Below are 14,040 nucleotides of genomic sequence, written 5' to 3'. Positions count from 1 at the left end.
CATTTAATGATCCAGAGACTATAAAACATTGACCTCTTATAGCCTAGTTCTCCCTCTCAGAGAACCTGGCAAGGTACTGAGAGCATCCTGCCCACATGGCAGAGCCTGGCAAGCTCTCCGTGGCGTATTCGATATGCCAAATACAGTAACAATGATGGGTCTCATTCCCCTTACCCTGCAAAGAGCCTCCAGTGTGACACCACTGGGAAAAACGAGTAAAGAGAGGCCGCTACAACCTCAGGGCTAGGACGAATGGAGACGTTACTGGCGCCCGCTTGAGCAAATTGATGACCAATGGAACGACAGTGATACATGCACACTTATGTTCATTGCAGCATTTAGTGTAATAACCCACATATAGAAACCACCCAAATGCCCATCTGCTGATGAGTGGATCAAGTAGTAGTATATATACAGAACAGAATAATATGCAGCTCTAAGAAAGAATCAAGTCATGCAATTTTCCACAATATAGATGGAATAGCGATAGCCCAGCGGGTAAGGCATTTGCCTTGCACACGTCCAACCTGGGTTCAATTCCTCTGCCCCTCTTGGAGAGCCCAGCAAGCTACCGAGAGTGTCCCGCCTGCACGGCAGAGTCTGGCTAGCTAGCCTTGGCATATTAGATATGCCAAAAACAGTAATAACAAGTCTCACAATGGAGATGATACTGGTGACTGCTCAAGCAAATCAATGAGCAACGGGATGACAGTAATACAGTGATAGACGGAACTAGAGGATATTATACTGAGTGAAGTCAGAAGGAAAGGGATAGATACAGAATGATCTCTCTCATATGTGGAACTTAATGATACGCAACAAGGTAGCAACAGAGAGCCAATGGCAACACAATCAGCAGGAGTGATCCACACAACTAGGTTTGGGAGGAGGATTTAGAAGGGATGGGTACAGGAGTCCTTGGGGAAGGGAAGTAGGTGCTTTGGTGATGGGTGTAGTGTGGGAATTCTGTACATAAAAATACATCATTAATGGCATTGTCAATCACAGAACCTCAATCACTAAAAGATGTTTTTAAAAACTCCTTTCCCTAAGATAGTAACACATATTTAAGAACTTTACAATAAAACACATTAAAAAACATTTCTCAGTTATACTATTTATAACAGAATACAGTCACCATTATTTTTCTTCTGAGTAGATTCACCCATCATCGTTGAGAAACTGGTTCTGGGATGGATGGAGCTCAGTGGTAGAATGGCAGAGATCTTGCATTCAATATCAGGCAACACACACAAATTATTCCTTAAATATTTTCTTGGAGAAGATTTGGGGGGTTAAATTTTTATAAATACATCGGCATGCTTCAGGGTTATGATGATTGAAGTACACAGAAGGCATATATGCAAAAGTGTTGCTACATAGATAATAGCTACTCATAGTAGTTGTATCATCTAGATTAATAGTACCTATGAATCACATGCATTTTTTTCTCTCCTACAAATGAAAAAATCCACACTTAAAAGAGGGATAACTTGCTTAAAATTGCTCAGTTAAATAAGGGGTGGAGGAGCTAGGACTACACCAAGAGAATCTAACTCCAGATACCAAAGTCTTAAATGATTGGACATATATACATAGCAGGTGCTTTTTGAAATATTTATTTTGGCTACAGAGAAAAATATACAAAATGTGATTAAGATCAGCGTGATATTGTATCAGTTTTTTATTTTGACAGAGCCTGATCCAAATATTTAAGCATATTTATAAATAGCATCTGCCTAATATGTATTCAAATTAGTGAATATTGTCTTTCAGTAACATGAGTCAAAAATACCACATGTTTATAAAACTTTGGAATTTTTACACTGTACTGGTCTTACATTTAGGTAGGACATAAATGCTTATTTTCCCCTTTCCTGTTTATTGCCCATACTCTTCGATTTTTATTACCATAAAGCAGAAGTCAGAAACCATTTGCTTCTCGGTCCCACAGCTGCTAAATACCATTCTGAAGAGAAGCATCCACAGTTGAGTTTAAACAGAAAATGGTCTGTTAGTTGCATATACGTTCAATATAATGCAAATTTATATATAATTCTTTCAATATCCCTGATTTTTGTCTCTGAAATCTCTGCCATCTTTTCAGTATAACTTTAAAGTGAGTTAAAGAATATATATTTAAATATTTTTTGCTGATTGAGATTCTGTGGTTTCTCAATACTATTATAGTGGTTTCACGTGATTCCATCACCACACCCATCACCATTGGACATACCTTCCTCTCTTCCCTAAGACCCCCAACACCCCTCCCTCTCAACCCCGCCCCCAGACTCAATTATATGATTCAGTTCTCCCATTTGAAGATATCTTTTATGTTTGTTTCAAAACCAAATAGGGGGGCTGGAGCGATAGCACAGCGGGTAGGGCATTTGCCTTGCACGTGGCCGACCCAGGTTCGATTCCCAGCATCCCATATGGTCCCCCAGCACTGCCAGGAGTAATTCCTGAGTGCAGAGCCAGGAGTAACCCCTGTGCACTGCTGGGCGTGACCCAAAAAAAAAGCAAAAAAAATAAAAAAATAAAACCAAATAGGTTTTCTTGGTGCCAATTATCAACCAAACCATGATCTGTTAATCATGTAGTATAAAAGCACTTTGCATACTCTATAGAGACAAAAATTACCTTGTTAGGGCTGATGGTGATGGAGATGCTTTTACCTTAAGGCAGTGAATATAAATGTTCTCATTCACAAAGAAACTTTTCTCTTCAGAGGGAATATAACCAATTTCCCCCCATTGGAAGAAATTATTCCAAATATTACATGTTATTCTCCCTTGGCTCTTGATCACTAATCATCTATTATTCTACAAATTAAAAAGAAAGAGTACTTTGTGAATGGGTTGTGTTTTCCATCCAGAATTCAGCCATTGTTATTCTATATAATGGATCAGATTTTCTTTTATTTTTTGTGCGGGAGTGGTCTGGGCCACACCCTGAGGTGTTCCAGGACTATTCTTGGTGGGACTCGGGGTGAGTATTTGTGGTGCTGGGGATTGAACCCAGCTCAGCCATTTGCAAGGCAAGCGGTTTACCTCCCCTGCCATCTCTCCAGTCTTGTGAATCAGATTTTCTAAAGAGATTATATAGTGTCTTCTTGAATGTTTTGTCTAAGAAAAGAAATATAATGGGGTCTGTACTACTCCTGGCTGATGCAAGACAGGTAAGGATGTTTTTCACTTCTATTAAATAATTCAGGAGTTCACAGTTAACTGTTTTGTGCACAGCATAAAGAATGGGCTTAAAAATACTATAGGGAAAAAAGCAAACTACTAATAGAATCTGAATGACCAAAAGATGCCTTCTCACAGAACGGTAAGTCAAATCTTTCTCTCCAATGGAGGTACAGCTTCTTACTTTTCGCAGATGATTAACAAAAGAGTAGTACGATATCAGTACAACTAAAAATGAGATTCCAATGAATGTGGTTCCAATGAGGCCTGCAGTTTGAGAGATGCTGGCTCCTAGTTCCATCTGCCAACTGTAGCACCAGCGTTCTTCTTTCTCAGTAGCTTCTACAGCAGAGTAGTATATGATAACTGGAACAATTAGGCCCAATACAGTGCCCCATATGTAAATACAGACTTTTCTAGCAAAGTTGGGCTGTCGAAATTTTTTCAGTAAATGATCATAAAATATTTTCCCATAGCATGAAGTGGCCCCTTGTATGGCCTCCTTTTTCATTAAGGTTGCATAGCGGGTTATGGCAATCCAGCATAAAATAAAGAGGCTGACATACATACTTATATGCATAGACAAAGTTCCCAGGAAATTGACTACCCTGCATTGTACAGATGTATATTCCCATTTATCACCTTTCAAGAAGTAGATACCCATAAAAGGCATAGAACTGCACACAAGCAAGTTTACAGTCACCAGATGTGTCAAGTAGATGTGCGTTGATGTTCTCTTACCTATTCTTCTTAAAAATACCCATTGAGAGAGAGAATTTCCAAGGAGCCCAATGACACAAAGGAAGATATAAATGATTGGTAATGCCATGGAAGAGATACTGGTTGGCTGAATAGTACATAGTGAGCTGTTAGGCATTTATATCAGGCTTCGTTGAATTTTGGCACAGGAGCTAGAAAAGTATTGCATGTAATTAATATTAAAATCCTAGATGGTATTTACACAGCTAATATTTTTAAAGTATTAGGTGGAAAGGGAAGGTAGCAGTGCCTTCTCACCTCTTCCAGTCCTCACGTGTCCGGTTGAAATAAAAGCAAAAAGTTGATAGTGATGGAGAATCCTTTTGTCTAAAAACCAAATGATACAAATAGGTATGATTTATCATTCTATACTAAGGAAAATTTCAGCTATTCTACATTTTAAAGCAATCTTACTTGACTTAATTTCTGACTGGAAAGATAATTAAAATTTTTGTTGTTGTTGTTGTTGTTGTTGGGTTTTGGGGTTTTTTTGTTTTGTTGTTGTTTGCTTTTTGGGTCACACCCAGTGATGCACAGGGGTTACTCCTGGCTTTACACTCAGGCATTACTCCTGTCAGCGCTTGGGGGACCATATGGGATGCTGGGAATCAAACCCAGGTCAGTCATGTGCAAGGCAAACGCCCTACGCACTGTACCCTACGCACTCCAGCCCCAACTTAAAATTTTTAGACATGTCACTAGCAATACCAACTGGTGAGAGAAAAGTGTCCAGAAGTATTTTGTGGCTACACTAATGAAAACTGATTGTTATTATGTCCTTAGTGATATATAAGTTCTCTTCAAAATGGTGCCTTTTTATGACTAGGTTGAAGAAGTTATCTATGACCCACTCCTATTAGGAATTTGATTATATCTCAGAAGTAAACTCACCTCCACAGAAACAATTTCTCAAGCAAGATCCTAAATTGGACAGAAAGGAATGTGATCAAGAATAAATCCCAAATTCTCAGCGATTTACTGAAGAACATCAGTAATTTCTCCTTTTAAATATTTGATGCTAAAGTATAGTACGTTTACTTTGAAATTCTATCAAAACTGTATCTTTAAAATTCTGTCAAAACTGTACCTGCTATGCTCATTGGTTAGAGCGCCCTCGTGTGTCTTTATGTATAAATTGTTTCTTCAGATTTTCTTTATAAGGCATTTTCATTGAAACATGAACAAGGGTGTGTTTTGCTTTTTTTCTTAATGTCTGGTTTTTAAATCCCTCTTGCTTCAACTGAAGCATCCCTAAGTCATATACAATCTCCCTTTCGGGCTGGAGCGATAGCACAGGGGGTAGGGCGTTTACCTTGCATGTGGCCGACCTGGGTTCGATTCCCAGCATCCCATATGGTCCCCTGAGCAGTGCCAGGAGTTAATTCCTGAGTGCATGAGCCAGGAGTAACCCCTGTGCATTGCCGGGTATGACCCAAAAAGCCAAAAAAAAAAAAGAATCTCCCTTTCATTCCTTTTCTCATTTCCTTATTTCTTTCACATAAGAATAACAAAGAAAGGTCACTAGATTCTGGGTCAATTAAGAATCATGAGCTCTATTCAAAAAGCACCCTGTTTCTCTGTGATTGTGAAAATCATAGCTTTCAAAGTACCGCCTTCTCTACTACAGTCTGGAGTAAGGAGTTGCAGAATGATAAATATCATTCTCCTTCAGAGATTCCTATATGCTCACACCCTTCAGAACTATTTCACTCTCTACATCTCTTCAGAACCACAGAATGAGTCTTTGTATCTTAGACTACAGAGGGACTTCCGGGCTCTCTTCCCCCCCCACCCCCCACCAATACACTGTTATTGTAATTCCGGCACATTGAACTGTAATTGTAAACCAAACAATCGAACAGTTCCCACCTCCAGATTTGAAAGCTTAAAATGGGCAGTCTCCAAATTCAAACACCGAGACCCTTCATTAACATTTGCTATTGTCTTTGTTGGGGTTTTTTCTTAGCAGATTTTTTTTTAAACTGGGAAAAGGATTCCTATTATTACAGCACGCTGGTTGAGGTAGGGTGAAATTAGGAAGAGAATGGCCCCAGAGAAGAATTCCCAAGAAAAAGCATCCAGGATAATCCTCTCAAGCATCCTGTTCTCCCTCAAGCCCTCTAGCCCATTTGCAGAATTCTCACCCATCCCCCCATTTTTTTTAAAAAAAAGTGGGGGCACTTTGCCTTTCCCTGGCATCCTGCTAACCTAGGGGGGCGGCTGCCATTTGTGTGAATGAAACCACCCTCAAGTGTGGTATTTGCCCAGTTAATATGTAAAGGAAACCCCAGAAACCAAGCCTTGAGGCCCTTCCCATCCTTTCTTTGAGTCAAGTTTCTATTGAATTCAGACTTCAGTTTCTGGTCCTGGCTTTGAATCTTGATTGCCCGAGGACAAGAACCTGAGCACTAGCTAACACTGTGCTTCCCAGTGAGTCTGTACCTGAAGCCAGGCGGCCATTTAGAAACTCCCTAGTGCCTGAATCTCCCGAAATAAATATGTAAAACCTAATCGAATGTAACTCATTGCAAAATCCCATTGAGAACATGATTTCACATAAGGAACAGAGGTTCCTTTTACAATTATGGCATAAGAACAGTTCTTGCCCCTGCCTTGGATTGAAAACCACCTGTGTAGAGAATGCACTACGGACTAAAATCTGTAAAAAGGAATGTTGTTTCTGTCCTCTTAACTGGAATTCCTTTCTTCCCTTCTCTTTTTAACTAGACCACCTCAGAGCATCCAGTATCATATCACGCATTACCATCACCTTGCTCTTTCTTATCATGCCAACAAATGCTTCAACAGAAGGGAGGTTTAACAGCACACAAACTTAACCATCTCACCAGACAGGCTCCCCAATGGCAAACTCACACCTACTCTGTAGGTCCCCTTTTAAAGGGAACTGACTAACACTGGCTAAAATTTCCAAACTTTGGAAAATAGGGCAAAGCTTAGGAAACCAGAGAAAGTGCTTTTTTTGAGAGCACAGACTTAAAAATTGGAATAACACAGAGAATATCAGTATGGTCCCTGCACAAAGGTGGCATGCACATATTTTCAAAAAGAAAGAAACCATAGAAAAATAATGTTACATTTTTAGAATTGCTCTCCAGAAAAGCATTTCCAGGTTCATATTCTCAGCAGTAGACCCTTCAGGCTCACGTGTTTCTGATCATTTGATACCCAAAAAAAGAGTCCCACAAAAATTATTATAATTTTAGTTACTAACAGTTACCCACATCATTTTTATGCTACTTATGCTAGTGCCCCTTCAACAAAATGCAAAGTTTAGTGCTGTTGGACTTTGGATGGCAATGACTTTCAAGCTAACAATGATGAGTCTTACCTGGATATGTCGGTCCTGGTAAGCAAGGTTCCCCCCACCAGGGCTCAAGTTCAGACTCAATAACCACTCTTCCAGTATTCTTTAATTTTAGGCAGTGCAAATAGATTCTTACATGAGAGCAACTAAAGTGGGAAAAGGAAATTAAACAGTAATGAAGAATTTCAATCGTTACAGTAAAGGTAGCAACTACCTCCTCAAAAAAAAAAAAACACAACCTAATTTCTCTATTTTTGTAGGAGGAAGTCGGTACACAATTTATCTACAGTACTTCCTTATGGCGATTTCAAACCAGTTATGTACCTCAGCTTGATTAGCATACTTGCCCAAATTTAAGTTCAAGGGATTAAACACCCTGGCTTAGTTCATTTTCTATAATACAATGGTCGAGGGACCCATACTGTAGAACCGAATCAACAATTAATACACATGTGTTTGTAAAAGCATGGCAATATGCAATTCATCTTTTTTCTTATTGAATCACCGTGAGATAGTTACAAAGCTTTTATGATTGAGTTTCAGTCCTGCAACGATCGACACCATCCCTCCACCAATGTACATTTTTCACCACCAGTGTCCCTCATATGCTTCCCGCCACCCCCACCTCATCCCACCCCTGCCTCTGCGGCAGGCACCTTCCTTCTTCCTCTTTCTCTACATGGGACACCAGGTCATGTGCAATTCATCTTTCTCAGTAATAAAGAGGGAGGACTTGAAGGTGTTTTTTTACCTGTGGTGGCTTATCGTAGAGCTGAAAAGCTTCGGGATCCTCTCTGGGTAGAAATCCCTTAGCTCAGGAATAAAGAAGTGAGGCCAGAGCTGCAGACCCAGCGTACTTAAAGGCACCAGAATGAAACACTGAGGTCTGGGTCCCTTTGGGCTATAAATGAACTAAGCCATTGTAAATTAATTCTAGGAGTTGCCTTTAGGGTGCTTCTATTCAGATTCAAATTGGGACTTTGTTTGGTTCCTTGCAAATGAGTTGGGGGGGGATCCTAGGAAGGTGACCAGAGAAAACCAGCTAGCTCTGCGGATTCAAATAGGCCATAGGCCGGTTTATTATGACATAAGATATTGTGAAAACAGTTTTATATAGACAGCATTGTTTAATCGGTCTGCAAACTGGTAATGAGATGACAGCTCCGTGTGCACAGCTGAGACACCAGACCCACATCACGAACCGTGCCCCTTCCTTGGGTACTTAAACCTGTGAGAGTCTGGAAAAACGAGAACTGAAACTCAATTTTGTTAAGCCTGAGCACGTTGGTTGTCAGGAAACCTGCATCTAAAATTCATAGGAGTGCTTTGCCATTCCTCATAACACCCCAGACTTATTTCATGTTGTTTGCATAAATTCTTCCCGGTGTTTGCTAATATTTTGGTTGGAAACCAAAATGAGAAGTATCTGGGCACCTGGATCTTTGTTCCGCTTATTCTGCTGCCACATCCTTGGGGTATCTTGCCATAGGGGTAGGAAGGATGTGAATAGGGTGGGATTCCAAAGAGAATGGCCCCAGACAGAAAACAAGAGCTTTTGCATCTTTTCCAAGCTTCCTGCTTTAGAAGACTCTATACCCCACCCTTTTTTAAGCTACCCTTCCTCTCCTCAAATAAAGTTTTTACTGAATTCGGCCATCTTTTCTTGGAGGACCTCTGCTTTTAGTCTTGACTTTCAATCTTGGCTATCAATCTTAAGGACAAGAACCTGAGCACTCTTTAAAGGCTTGCAGTACTTGACAGCATTTCATTAAGAACAGTGACTCATCCAGGGTTACATGGTTATTGATTGCAGAGTAATTTGGCGTCTAGAATCACTATAATTTTTAGTTCAACATTTTTTCATGTTCCAGGAAGGAATTACATAGAACAATAAAAGTTTGAAGTCATTTAGAGAAGAATGGAATTGGAGACAGACTTGACAATGGAAGAAATCAAGCCAGTTTTTTTTCCTATCTGAAAGATGTGGGCTTCATTAAGCTAATTTTTATCCTAGCAGTATCAGTATAAATTCTTTTATGACTTGATTTTTAGTTTCCTAATTGAAATATGAGGGCGTTTTATTTATGTTTTTCTAAGGTAGTAAAAATATGGCCATTGGCAGAAAAGGGTAATCATCACAGAATCAACAGGAAGGGTAAACACCAGAAATATCAGTTTCTTGTCAAGCAGTAATTTCAAGAGTTGGGAGTTCTCAGTAAAAATGATCCTCTGGACATTTTTCATTCACATCAACAAAGATTTCTGTGGTCCTCATTCACTTTTCCCCCCATCTTCTTTTCAAAGTTTTTCTGTATCTATGCTCAAAGACTCTTGCCTAACAATTCTATTTTCTTCCTTTATCATCTGCCAAATACTGATCTAAGTATTCTTCTGATTCATTTTTTGAAATATTAGACAGTTCCCCCAGACTATAAATCCTACCAGATACTAAATTTCCTGCTTTTTGAGGAAATTTAAGAATTTTTTAAAAAGTGTTATTTTTAAGTCTGGCCCCAGAATTCGTTTGAAATAATTTTGTAAAAATAGTTCAAACCACAGGTCTGTGGTCATTTATTTTGACAGCCACAGAGGGCGGTGGACAGCAGGAGTGCATGAGATACCACGGAATCTTGAGGTTAGATTACTGTTCCGGGTCCACTTCCAGAACCCAGAGGACCCCCGAACCTTTGGGCATCAACCAGTGAGATTTTCCAAGGTAGTATCAAAACTGGCTACCATTGATCTAGGGGCTGGAAAAATAGTGCAGCGGGTAGGTCATTTGCCTTGCATGCGCCCCACCCAGGTTCAGTTCCCAGTATCCCATATGGTCCTCCGAGCACTGCCAGGGGTGATTCCTGAGTGCAGAACCAGGAGTAACCCCTGTGCATTGCCAGGTGTGACCCATAAAGCAGAGAGAGAGAGAGAGAGAGAGAGAGAGACTCCTTCTAACCAATCCGGAGCTCAGGGTTATTGGGAGGCTGGAAGAGAAGACATACCTTCATCCACATTAGAATATCACTTTCAGCATGGGCTGGAGCAAGAACACAGCAGGTAGGGCTTTTACCTTGCACACAGCCGACCCGGGTTCGATTCCCAGCATCTCACATGGTCCCCCGAGCACTGCCAGGAGTAATTCCTGAGTGCATGAGCCAGGAGTAACCTCTGTGGGTCACCAGGTGTGATCCCCCCCAAAAAAAAAGAATATCACTTTCAAAAGATCATTGTTTCATTGCACACCCGAACTACTGGTTTGGCCTTAGGAGTGAAGCACAGACCCATTACTCCAAGTTTGGCCTTGCTCAGGGCTTGCAGAGCTCAGGTGGGCCGAGCCCACCCTCGTCCCCACCCACACTGAGCCCCTCTTCAGGATGTGGTATCTGGCCACAGCTTTGTTTCCAGCTGTGCTGCTCTCAGGCCCCTCACACCTAGCATAAACAGCTCTGGTCCTGGACATCCCTCCCTCGACCAACGTACAAAGAGCCTCTCTCTCCTTACCTCCTAAGAGCTAATTTCCCAGCAAACCACGGGGCTCTTTCCCTCAAGAAATATTCAATCACAGCAAAAATTAGCCAAAAGTTAAAAAAATGTATCACGCCACAGAAAAGTTATTAGCTTTGAAAAAAAAAAAGTCTAAATGGCAAATGTGAATCGACCTCATTGTCAAAGCTGTATTAAAACTCCCTTTGGATTTTCACTCGAATGTCTGGGATAAAAGTTGTCTGGTAGAAGCAGAAATGCTCTGAAGCAGGAAACCTGGAATGATCTCAGCGGTGTCAACTGGATAACAGACTAGAAGTGAACCGGTTAAGGGGAGGAAAGAAACATTAGCATTGAATGTGATGAGACAAAAAATATTTTAACATCAGGAGAAGTTAGAATTTCAGTGCATATGAGTCGGTCAGGTTTGGCTCATACCATGTTTAAGAACTAACCTACACACACACACACACACACACACACACACACATATGTGTGTATAGACTACAGTGCTACAGTGGATAGATAGATAGATAGATAGATAGATAGATAGATAGATAGATAGATACAGACAGACAGACAGACAGACAGACATAAATAGATTATCTTTGAAAAGACAAAAGTAGATGCAATTTTCTGAAAATCAAGCATTCGAAGATGAAATTCTGAAAATAATGTGGGCTACCATATCTCCGTAAAACCCATGCACAGATTTATGCCCTGACTAAGAATTGACCACTTGAACTTGCAATGAGATTTAGGGAATTAAAAAGGCAATGTCTATACCTGACTATTTTGTTCCAAATCATTTCTTTTGAATTCCTAGTTAAAATTAACTTGAGGTGGGAGAGATTTCAGTAAAAGGTGCAGTTAAATTAGGTATCTAAGGTAGGGGTGCCCAAATATTTTGGCTTATTGCCACCTTTTCAGAACCAAATAAAATCCCTTCTAGAAATCTACTTTCTTTAAGGAAACAAGCAGTCATACCAAAGGCCGATACCATGCCAATCTCACTGAAAGCTGCCACCACCTCCCGTTGGACAGGTCCCATTCCCCGGCAGTGGGAGACAGTAGCACCCATTTTGGGAAAAATCTTATGTAAGGTCTTATCATCAGTCCTTGAAAGTTTCTGTATTCATTGTTTCTTACTGAGATCCCCAGGAATTAACACAGCAAGCTATCCTGAGAACCACTTTTAGAAAATTCACATTAATAATAAACTATGGTTACCAAAGTACATTTTTTACATATTAATTTGTTTAATTTCCAAATAGCACAGCAGATAGGGCATTTGCCTTGCATGCAGCCGACCTGTGCTTGATTCCTCCATCCCTCTCGGAGAGCCCGGCAAGCTACCGAGAGTATCTCGCCCACATGGCAGAGCCTGGCAAGCTACCCGTGGCATGTCCGTTATGCTAAAAACAGTAACAATAAGTCTCACAATGGAGATGTTACTGGTGTCCGCTCGAGCAAATCGATGAACAACGGGAAGACAGTGCTACAGTGCTACCCTTGCATCAGACACAATTGTTAATATCATCATCTCCAGGAGGATATTTAGGTCCATAGAGGAGAAATCACTCAGCGATGATAATATCAAGTGTCTTGGGTTTTTTGTTTTTGTTTGTTTTGCTTTTGGGGTCACACCCAGCAATGCATAGGGATGACTCCTGGCTCATGCACTCAGGAACTACTCCTGGCGGTGCTCGGGGGACAATATGGGATGCTGGGAATCAAACTCAGTTTGGCAATACCCGCTGTGCTATTGCTCCAGTCCCTCAAGTGTTTCTTGTAGGGTCTAGGTTTGAACGTAGACTGCAAAACCTATATTCTGAGCAGCGGCACAGTTGGGCTCATTGTTTCGCATAAGGTTCAAAGGTTATCTCTTGTTTGTTCAGTCAAACCTCTTGCCAACAACTCTCTGTTGTAAAGGTACCTTTTTCCCCCCTTTGGAATCCATCAGTAATTTTAGAGTCCTGGTTTCTAACTGAGTGCCAGATTTCTAACTGGGGTCTGAGGTTGTGCAGAGCAAGCACCCTAACCCCTGTACTATCTCTCTGGTTCCTCCTAGTGGATTTTAGGATTTGCCAATTGATCCTTGCATCAATCAATGCAAGGTGGTCATTGTTTCTTAAGGATCCTTTGATGTATGGAGTTAAATTAGACTCATGGGGTCACTTTACGGAATCACTCTAAAGTAAGTCTTAGTGTTTTAGATCTCAAATTGCAGCATATGTGGCGTAGTTTGCAATAGTGCCATCTTGGAGCTTCCCTTTCCTCCACCCAAACATATCCTATTGTTTCATGAACCTACAATAGAGCATTAACCCCGGAAGTGTAAGTTCTTTATAATTCTCTAACCCTAGAAATATCTCACAGAGAAATTAGAAAGAAGAAACCTCAGTTAGATTGTCTTGCAAAAGCCAAAGAATTGTCTCTTTAGAGTCTCTGGCAATACTTTTGCCAGCAGAGGGCAGTCTATTACCAGTCCTAGTCTTTTAGACATTGAAGCATCACTCGCCCAAGTTGTATTATTCTCTAGCTAGAAATCGAAAGCAACTTAAAGGTGCAATGTATTAAACCTCTAATAAAATTATAAACTTCTTTAGTATCTGAAAAACTTTTTCATCATGATAGAATAAAAGTGTGTGGACAATGAGTTTCTGTCCTTAAGGTGCTAGCACAGGCCAAGATAGAGTACATAACTTACGTATAAGAGACCTTGGGCTTGGTGTTTGATTCCTGGTAATCCCATCGAAGACTGTTTTCAATAAACTAGTAAAGTAGTGAAAATAGTTCCACTCAGGGCTGGAGCGATAGCACAGCAGGTAGGGCGTTTGCCTTGCACGCAGCCAACCTGGGTTCAATTCCCAGCATCCCATGTGGTCCCCTGAGCACCACCAGGAGTAATTCCTGAGTGCAGAGCCAAAAGTAACCCCTGTGCATTGCCAGGTGTGACCCCAAAAGAAAAAAAAACCAAAGAAAGGAAAATAGTGCCACCCAGCCCTCTTTAATAGAGTATGTCCTTTGTGTGTGTATGGGGTGGGGTGGAATGGTTGTTTCATTTTGTACTAGTTTATCCCCAAAAAAATCACCTATGGAAAACATGACATTATCCTAGTGAGAAAAAAAAGCGAATGTGACATTTAATATGTGTAAGCTTTCATCATCTTTTCATTTCTCCTAAACTTTTTTTTTCATTCATAACATGTAGCGTTTCAAACATCAAATTGTGCTAAAACAGCTTGTGATGAAAACAGCTTGTCCCTCCCTCTTCGTTCAGGGTTC

At 40.6% G+C, this 14,040-nt stretch overlaps 2 protein-coding genes and 1 non-coding gene across 15 annotated transcripts in view; 2 read left to right on the top strand and 1 right to left on the bottom strand.

The window, feature by feature from the left end:
- Window positions 1-14,040, top strand: part of CASK (calcium/calmodulin dependent serine protein kinase) — a 454,745-nt gene that overhangs the window by 238,600 nt on the left and 202,105 nt on the right. The window lies entirely within an intron of this gene.
- Window positions 2,821-4,068, bottom strand: GPR82 (G protein-coupled receptor 82). Its single transcript, XM_012933698.2, has 2 exons — window positions 3,054-4,068; window positions 2,821-2,825 (listed from the first exon to the last, which is right to left on the bottom strand). Exons 1-2 carry the CDS (start codon window positions 4,066-4,068, stop codon window positions 2,821-2,823), a joined length of 1,020 nt encoding a protein of 339 aa, XP_012789152.2.
- LOC129400545 (U6 spliceosomal RNA) lies at window positions 6,922-7,029 on the top strand. The gene has a single exon (XR_008627768.1). It is a non-coding gene; the product is annotated as a U6 spliceosomal RNA (small nuclear RNA).

The sequence above is a fragment of the Sorex araneus genome, chromosome X (genome assembly GCF_027595985.1).
Source record: "Sorex araneus isolate mSorAra2 chromosome X, mSorAra2.pri, whole genome shotgun sequence".
Lineage (NCBI taxonomy): Eukaryota > Metazoa > Chordata > Mammalia > Eulipotyphla > Soricidae > Sorex > Sorex araneus.
This window is presented reverse-complemented; position numbering and strand designations above follow the sequence as displayed.

Excerpts from the sequence above, each read along its gene's own strand:
- GPR82 (XM_012933698.2), bottom strand. The coding sequence starts at position 4,068 with ATGCCTAACAGCTCACTATGTACTATTCAGCCAACCAGTATCTCTTCC.